The sequence below is a fragment of the Anoplopoma fimbria genome, chromosome 7 (assembly GCF_027596085.1).
Source record: "Anoplopoma fimbria isolate UVic2021 breed Golden Eagle Sablefish chromosome 7, Afim_UVic_2022, whole genome shotgun sequence".
Taxonomy (NCBI): Eukaryota; Metazoa; Chordata; class Actinopteri; order Perciformes; family Anoplopomatidae; genus Anoplopoma; species Anoplopoma fimbria.
This window is the reverse complement of record NC_072455.1, coordinates 14,806,872-14,816,014: the sequence shown is the minus strand read 5'-3', so window position 1 is coordinate 14,816,014 and position 9,143 is coordinate 14,806,872. Positions and strand designations below refer to the sequence as shown.

The following is a 9,143-nucleotide window of genomic DNA, read 5'->3' as shown; positions in this document are numbered from 1 at the left end:
CATCACTGTACTAATATTAATAAAGACACAAAGTAATCATCACTGTACTAATATTAATAAAGACACAAAGTAATCATCACTGTATGTATTAATAAAGACACAAAGTATCATCACTGTACTAGTATTAATAAAGACCTGTAATCATCACTGTTAATATTACAAACTGACACAAAGTAATCATCACTGTAGTAAAGTTTATACTATGACACAAAGTTCATCACTGTTCCAGTATTTATACTGTGTTCTGTTTAACAAACTGCACTGTATTTATACTGTGTTCTGTATATTTATACTGTGTATTTATACTGTGTATTTATACTGTGTTCTGTGTATTTATACTGTGTTCTGTGTATTTATACTGTGTTCTGAGTATTTATACTATGTTCTGTGTATTTATACTGTGTTCTGTGTATTTATACTGTGTTCTGAGTATTTATACTATGTTCTGTGTATTTATACTGTGTTCTGTGTATTTATACTATGTTCTGTGTATTTATACTGTGTTCTGTGTATTTATACTGTGTTCTGTGTCCTGCTCATAAGCGCAGGACCGATTTCTACCGGCGAAATGCGTTTGTCTTATTAATTAATTATTGACGTCTGTATGTTTTGAAATTCGGATTGTGATGTCATTATTAAATAATCCAGATTATGTTTTCTCCTAAACAATGGAATTATTTTATTAGGCTCAATGTTTCGGGGTAAATTGGAATTACATAACTCATCAACCTGACACTCAGGAATTATCAGCCTCATGTGAATGAATGGAAATGAAGATAAATTATGTATAAAGTGTTTCTACTGACAGACAGACAAACTCTCCAACTCTTTAACTCTCTGACTCTTCAATCTGTTTAATCCATTCAGTCTGTGATCTGTCATCACTCTGGTATTAAACTCCAGTGGTGATGATCTATATCAGATCAGTATGATCGGCTGCAGCGTCCAATCAGATAACAGATGAACAATGAGGGGGCGTGTCGGCCCTCACAACACTTCCTGGAAGGATGATCTCGTGGGTCCTCGCTCATGGCTCCTCGGAGATCCTCGGTTATCCTCGCTCCTCGCTGCTGCAACAAGAGCTTTGGGACGGCCGTCAATATGGCGGAGCAGAACGACTTCCGGTTCAAGCGAGGAGCGAGGAAACGACAAATAAGAGACTTGGGATGTACCCATAGTATATAGTATGTTGAAAATAATCATATTTTAGCATGTCGAAAAAGTTTTTAAAAAGTCATAGTACAGTATGTTGAAAAAAGTGGTAGTATAGTATGTCAAAATAGTCATAGTATTACTATTGAAAAGAGTCATAGTATAGCATGTTGAAAAGTCATAGTTTAGCATGTCCAAAAAGTTTTTAAAAAGTCATGGTATAGCATGTGGAAAATGGTCAAAAAAGTCATAGTGTAGTATGTTGAAAATAGTAATAGTATAGCATGTGGAAAATGGTCAAAAAAATCAGTGTAGTATGTTGAAAATAGTAATAGTATAGCATGTTAAAAAAATTCATAGTATAGCATGTGGAAAATGGTCAAAAAAGTCATAGTATGTTGAAAAGTCATAGTATAGTATGTTTAAAAAATGTCATGCTATAGCTTGTCAAAATAGTCATAGTATAGCATGTTGAAAAAAGTCATAGTTTAGCATGTCAAAACAGTCATACTATAGCATGTCGAAAAGTCATACTATATGGTCAAAATGGCCAAAAAATAGTCATAGTAAAGTATGTTGAAAATAGTCATAGTATAGAATGTCGAAAAAGTTTTTTAAAAAGTCATAGTATATAGTATGTCGAAAAAAGTCATAGTATAGTATGTCAAAATAGCCATAGTATAGCTTGTGGAAAATGGTCAAAAAAGTCAGTGTAGTATGTTGAAAAAAAGTCAGTGTAGTATGTTGAAAAATGTCATAGTTTAGCATGTCGAAAAAAGTTATACTATAGCATGTCGAAAAGTAAAAAAAAGTCAGTGTATTATGTCAAAATAGTCATAGTGTAGTATGTTGAAAATAGTAATAGTATAGCATGTTTAAAAAATTCATGGTATAGCATGTGGAAAATGGTCAAAAAAGTCATAGTATGTTGAAAAGTCATAGTATAGTATGTTTAAAAAATGTCATGCTATAGCTTGTCAAAATAGTCATAGTATAGCATGTTGAAAAAAGTCATAGTATAATATGTCAAAACAGTCATACTATAGCATGTCGAAAAGTCATACTATATGGTCAAAATGGCCAAAAAATAGTCATAGTAAAGTATGTTGAAAATAGTCATAGTATAGAATGTCGAAAAAGTTTTTTAAAAAGTCATAGTATATAGTATGTCGATAAAAGTCATAGTATAGTATGTCAAAATAGCCATAGTATAGCTTGTGGAAAATGGTCAAAAAAAGTCAGTGTAGTATGTTGAAAAATGTCATAGTTTAGCATGTCAAAAAAGTTTTAAAAGTCATAGTATAGCATGTTGAAAATAGTCATACTATAGCATGTCGAAAAAAGTTATACTATATGTCAGAATAGTCATAGTATAGCATGTCGAAAAGTAAAAAAAGTCAGTGTATTATGTCAAAATAGTCATAGTATTGCATGTTAAAAAATGTCATGCTATAGCTTGTCAAAATAGTCATAGTATAGCATGTCGAAAAGTAAAAAAAGTCAGTGTATTATGTCAAAACAGTCATACTATAGCATGTCAAAAAGTCATACTATATGGTCAAAATGGCCTGGAAGGATGCTCTCGCTCATGGGTCCTCGCTCATGGCTCCTCGGAGATCCCTCCTCGCTCCTCGGTGCTTTAAGAGCTTTGGGACGGCCGTCAATATGGCGGAGCAGAACGACTTCCGGTTCAAGTGAGGAGCGAGGAAACGACAAATAAGAGACTTGGGATGTACCCATAGTATATAGTATGTTGAAAATAATCATATTTTAGCATGTCGAAAAAGTTTTTAAAAAGTCATAGTACAGTATGTTGAAAAAAGTTGTAGTATAGTATGTCAAAATAGTCATACTATACTACAAAATAGTAATAGTATAGCATGTTTGGTCAAAAATTCATAGTATAGCATGTGGAAAATGGTCAAAAAAGTCATAGTATGTTGAAAAGTCATAGTATAGTATGTTTAAAAAAAAAAAGTCATGCTATAGCTTGTCAAAATAGTCATAGTATAGCATGTCGAAAAAAGTCATAGGATAATGTGTCAAAATAGTCATACTATAGCATGTCGAAAAGTCATACTATATGGTCAAAATGGCCAAAAAATAGTCATAGTAAAGTCATAGTATGTTGAAAAGTCATAGTATGTTGAAATGGTCAAAAAAGTCATAGTATGTCGAAAAGTCATAGTATAGTATGTTTAAAAAATGTCATGCTATAGCTTGTCAAAATAGTCATAGTATAGCATGTCGAAAAAAGTCATAGGATAATTGTCAAAATAGTCATACTATAGCATGTCGAAAAGTCATACTATATGGTCAAAATGGCCATAGTATATAGTATGTTGAAAATAATCATATTTTAGCATGTCGAAAAAGTTTTTAAAAAGTCATAGTACAGTATGTTGAAAAAAGTTGTAGTATAGTATGTCAAAATAGTCATACTATACTACAAAATAGTAATAGTATAGCATGTTTAAAAAATTCATAGTATAGCATGTTGAAATGGTCAAAAAAGTCATAGTATGTCGAAAAGTCATAGTATAGTATGTTTAAAAAATGTCATGCTATAGCTTGTCAAAATAGTCATAGTATAGCATGTCGAAAAAAGTCATAGGATAATGTGTCAAAACAGTCATACTATAGCATGTCAAAAAGTCATACTATATGGTCAAAATGGCCAAAAAATAGTCATAGTAAAGTATGTTGAAAATAGTAATAGTATAGAATGTCGAAAAAGTTTTTTAAAAAGTCATAGTATATAGTATGTCGATAAAAGTCATAGTATAGTATGTCAAAATAGCCATAGTATAGCTTGTGGAAAATGGTCAAAAAGGTCAGTGTAGTATGTTGAAAAATGTCATAGTTTAGCATGTCAAAAAAAAAAAGTTTTAAAAGTCATAGTATTGCATGTTGAAAATAGTCATAGTATAGCATGTCGAAAAAGTTAAAGTCATAGTATAGTATGTTAAAAAATGTCATGCTATAGCTTGTCAAAATAGTCATAGTATGTTATGTCAATTCTTAACAAATTGTTTTTCTGCTTAATTCATTTTTCATTTGCTAGACTAAGCACTGCAATGACTTGTGGAACTTTACACACAAGCCGTGGTTATGTCCCCAGACATAACTGTAACCCGCAACAGTGTTATAAAAAACGTCTTTTGGTGTCTTATGAGAAACACCACTGACTCAAGAGGTGTATCTTATTTATGAATACGTTACTGGCGACCAAGAAAGTTGATGGGGAAAAAAATCAGATGTTTACCAGTGTCTTTTGGATTTATCAAAAAGTTTTTATTAATAATAGTAATGTCACACAAATTCACAAGTGTTTAAGACGTCTGGCTCAGTTGGTTGTGTGTGTGTCTGCAAGAATGTCTGTGTGAATTCTCTAAACAGTGCAGTTATAAATAAATGACCACAAAGAGAAGAAAAAGGATAAGGTAATATTGCAACAGGAAAAATAGAATTCTCATTTTAAGAAGATAAAGAGAAAAAGAAGTTGTTCAAAGAGAACATTTAGCACCATCTATCCCATTATCATATTCAACAGATAATATCATAAAATCATTAAAATCTCGTCTAAAAGCCCCTACATAATAAAAAAAATGACCATTTCTCGAAACACTTTGGAAACAGTTTTTTTCCTTAACAAGCATACAAACACAGCATTCCATTAGTCATCTTCTCTACGTGAGCAGTGTGCCTATTGTCTACAGGAAATGTGGTGTTATATTCAAGATAAAGATATCATTTAATATATATCAGAAGAAAAAGGCAGGAGTCATGAGAGGCGAGCACCAGAGAAACAGCAGCCTCCACTCCCGTGGACACACAACCCCAAATTTCAGTTCTTACAGAGCAATCGCTTACTATAAAAAAATAAAGAGGAAAAAAAAAAATCGCAAACTTGTACAGCCCTTTTAAAAAAGGGAGACCATTGATATCCAATAAATAGAAGAAACATTTTAAATTAAATGTACAATGCAAAAAAAAACTCCAGGAAATACTAAGTCTGCATAATCGAACAAAACAATCAGAGGTACAACACACAAACACCAGATGGCAATGATTTTTTTCTTTCTTTTTTAAAGAGATACTCCATACAGAGATGGAAGAAATGAACAAAAAGACCTGATGATGAGTGACAACTTAATAATAATCTCCAGAGGAAATTAAAGTATAATTCATACAAACACAAGATTTACAACACATACAAGAAATTGAAAGACAAAGTAAAATCCCCCCCAAAACAACCAAAGAAGTTAAAACCCGTATTTTGGAGCATTCCAAACATTTGTATTTTTTAAAATTCTTAATGCTCTAGAAAAATGTTCATATCTCTATTATTAGTATTTTTCATTTTCTCTCTTTTCTAAATACAAGGCCAATGTGGTATATATCTAGGTTGATCTAGTTTAGAAAAAACAAACCAATAAATTATTTTTTTTTTAAAGACAGCACCCCACGAAAATTGCAAACAGCATGTACAAATCTCAGTATTCAAGACCACAACAACAGGAACAAGTTCTCTGGTATTGAAACAAACGCACCATTGAAACCACCATGAACCTTCTGCACTTTGTTCAATGGCAGCACCAACTGCCCCCGTGTGGGTGTCTGGTTAAAAGCACCATCTGAGAGTAAACGGGTTATTGGTGGCTTGGTATTTCTTTTTGTAAACAGTAATGAGTAAACGTATTCAACTGGCTGTTCGGCAAGTGTTAGCAGTAGTAGCAAAAATGATTTTAAATAATGAAAAGTTAAGTTGAAAACCAAAGTGAAACTGTGTCTTTTGTCCTGGCTTGCAGGAGTTTTGGTTATGGCTGAGGAGATGCAGAAGGGGAGCTCTGTCACCGGGAGGAGGCCTGGTGAGAAAACAGAAATTAATTTACATACAAACATTTATTGACTCACAAAAAGTCCTATTCCCAGTTTCTTTGTTTTTTGTAGACAGAAAAGAGCCTCAGAATTCATGCAGATGAATGGAACGAAACTATCGGAACCTCAACAAAACACAGCAGGAATACTGAACAGAGGTACGTGTGTGCTTACCAGATTGAATGAGTCATATGTGTTCATGAGCTCCTCTATGCGGTACTGCTCCAGCACCACTACGTTGGTCAGGTTGGGGCTACGCTGACGTGCGCAGTCCTCACAGTGAACCACATATGTCTTCCTGCTGTTGCTCTCACTTGTCACAAACAACAAATTGAACACCTCCAACTGTAGAGGAGAGAATAGGTTAGGAAAATTATTTGACGTCAGCACTTTGGAATAACAATGACGCAGTTTCATGCTGAAAATGATTATTGCTAGATTATTTATTTAATATGTATATTAAGCTTAAAGTTCTGTATTCTAGAACAACAGCGTTGCAAGGATTACAGTACATATAGTGGTCTTCATGGTTAGAGTGACTAACAGCTACTCACGTCACACTCATTGCAGTAGTAGGCAGGCTCGTCCTTGACTCGGCTCTGATAAGATAACTTCTTCCCGTTAGCCACCAGTTGGTCCCGCAGGATCTGGATGTGCTTCATGGACTGCAGCAGGCAGTGTCTGGCAGAAGGGTAAGGATACAAACATTGATATAAAATTGCCAACAAATGTTGATATCTTTTTTTTTTTTTTTTTGGTATACAGCTTTGCGTATGCATCATTTGAAAGGAATCCAATACAACAACTCAGCAATAAACACTACTTTGATCAAGGTATAAGTAGTGCTGTTGACTTACTGAGAGATTTATCTTCTTCCACCTCAAACATTTTCTAAAAATGATATCCTTTATGAAGTGAGATGTATTGCAGGGGCAAGCTAAGTACAGTTCATTTGTACTCACTTGACCAACTTGAAGGTGTCTGGGTCAGTGACCTTGACAGTGCGGGCCACGTTCCAGGACACATGAATCATGGGGACTATGGATTTCACCTTCTTCACTTCGTTCCACTCAAACCTCTCAAGGGCCAGCTGGTACTGGTAAGCTGCAGATACACATGAATCAATGTTAAACACTGTCTTACGAAATATTTTAACTATTGTTGAAGTAATCTGTATTTGGTCACCACAGGGTGCACTCCTTACCATTCAAAGGACCGACATTCCATGCGATGTTGTTGCACCAGCCAACGGCCTGAACCCAGTGAACAGTTCCAGCGTTTATCCACACCAAATCTCCAGGCCGCTGAATGAAGCGGTACACCGGGATGTTGGCTTTGTAGAGGTCCTCCAACACTGGCCACCAGGACCCTGTCAGGTAGTCCACTCCATGCCTGTGCAAATAAGAAGAATACGAATGAAGGACTCTGTAGAAAGGTGTTGGGCAGTGGTCTACTGGTCGCCTGCCAAAACGTCCCAGCCTCCTACTGACATGTGCATATCAAAAATTCTAAAGAGTTATTTTTATGCACCAGTTGTGGTCTATCAGCTGTAGTTGGCTTAGTACGGTTAGCCAGGTTAGTTAAGCTCAACTGAAAACTATCTGTGGATGTACTTCAAACAGCATCACCCAAATATGTTGATAAGCAGAGCAACACAAAAACAGACCTCATGGTGACTCCTTCTAACCATAGCACATTCAGACTAATGTAACTAAAGTTGCAGTTATATTTAATTTTAGTGTGAACAATCAAAATGTCTAAAATGTAAACAGACTAAATAGTTTGGATAAAAGCGTCTGCTAAATGACTGTAATGTAATGTAATGTAGTGTCTGTATATCCGTCTCTGTCTACTCACTTTTCACAGAAGTCACTGATGGCGTGCCAGTAGTTCTCATGGACAGAGAACCACTCACAGTCTCCGGGGCCAATGTTGATATTCACCGAGCAAAAGTTATTGTTCTCCTGGTGACCTATTAATTAAGGAAAGAATATTCTCACATATAATGATATTTATTTATTAACTGGCATTTCCTATTGTTTTAACTAAAGCCGTCTTCCAGCTGCTACGGACATTACCTGGCGTTCGGCTCCCTGGAACTTTCATGTAGAGCTGGACAGTGTTCATGCCTAGGATGGTGTGTCCAACATGGCTCAGCATGTTTCCACTGGATGCAACACGCATAAATGCTGGCAGCTTCTGCAACTCCTGAAGCTGGGGCTTCCACCTAAGCAAAGACGTCAACTTTCATTTTTAGTAACATATTAAAATGTATAACCAGATGTAGTACAAAGGAGCTTTGCTTGCTACGGTCATTCTGCTGTATTGACACTTAAATACTCTTCTAAGGGTGATCAGTTCAAGTTACTCACCTCTTGGGATCTGAGAGGTCAATGTTTGTTCCAAACTTAATTATCTTCCCCACTTGTTTCTGCTCACCACTGAGGAAAAGGAAAACATTATTATCAAGTATAACTACAAATTGTAAAACTCTTTCAGTAAACTTTGCACAATATCCTTACCTGCTGCTTTCTTTAGAGCTGTCCTTGATTAGTAGATTATCAAAATTGTTTGATGGCTTCTTCTCCTTCTCGTCTTCATCATCCTCGTCATCACTGCCTTTCTCCTCCTTGAAACACAAATCACAACATGTTGATCAGCCATATCACAGCACTTATGAAGAAACATTAACGTCCTCACATATTAAATCATTTAACAAAATGTTCAGAGTACATGAATGCAGAAAGCGTTGAAGCTCAAGTCGTTAGAGTAGGAGAAGTTCTAACAGTATTGCTGTTATCAGCAGGGACAGTAGAACACCTTTACCTGCAGACTTTCTTGGAAGCTGGAGGCCTGGTACTGGGCATACTTGGCAATGGTGGTGTGGGAGCGACTGCTCTCACAGGGCCATGTCTGGCCTGTCCCACTGGGGTCCCAGTTCTCATCAGCAGGCTGCTGTACCTGAGTCCTCACTTCCACCGCCTGCTCTGCATTAGCTTCCACAAGTGACTTTGTAGAAAACAGCCCCAGGTCTAAAAACAATGACAGAACATTGACATTACAAGCGATTGATGCAGATTCATAGTATATTGTTAATAACTAATGGGTCA

The 9,143-nt window shown here is 35.5% G+C and overlaps 1 protein-coding gene across 3 annotated transcripts in view; it reads right to left on the bottom strand.

Moving 5' to 3' along the window:
- Window positions 1-4,437: 4,437 nt before the first annotated feature.
- The window catches only part of kdm6ba (lysine (K)-specific demethylase 6B, a), a 95,474-nt gene continuing 90,768 nt past the window's right edge, over window positions 4,438-9,143 (bottom strand). For all 3 annotated transcript variants that reach the window (XM_054601270.1, XM_054601272.1, XM_054601273.1), the window contains 10 exons: window positions 8,860-9,065; window positions 8,556-8,662; window positions 8,406-8,474; window positions 8,112-8,260; window positions 7,891-8,005; window positions 7,238-7,425; window positions 6,996-7,137; window positions 6,588-6,714; window positions 6,208-6,378; window positions 4,438-6,020 (listed from right to left, as the gene is read on the bottom strand). In XM_054601270.1, coding sequence (XP_054457245.1) covers window positions 6,006-6,020; window positions 6,208-6,378; window positions 6,588-6,714; window positions 6,996-7,137; window positions 7,238-7,425; window positions 7,891-8,005; window positions 8,112-8,260; window positions 8,406-8,474; window positions 8,556-8,662; window positions 8,860-9,065 — 1,289 coding nt within the window. In that variant the 3' untranslated portion in view covers window positions 4,438-6,005. The remainder of the gene's footprint in view (window positions 6,021-6,207; window positions 6,379-6,587; window positions 6,715-6,995; window positions 7,138-7,237; window positions 7,426-7,890; window positions 8,006-8,111; window positions 8,261-8,405; window positions 8,475-8,555; window positions 8,663-8,859; window positions 9,066-9,143) is intronic.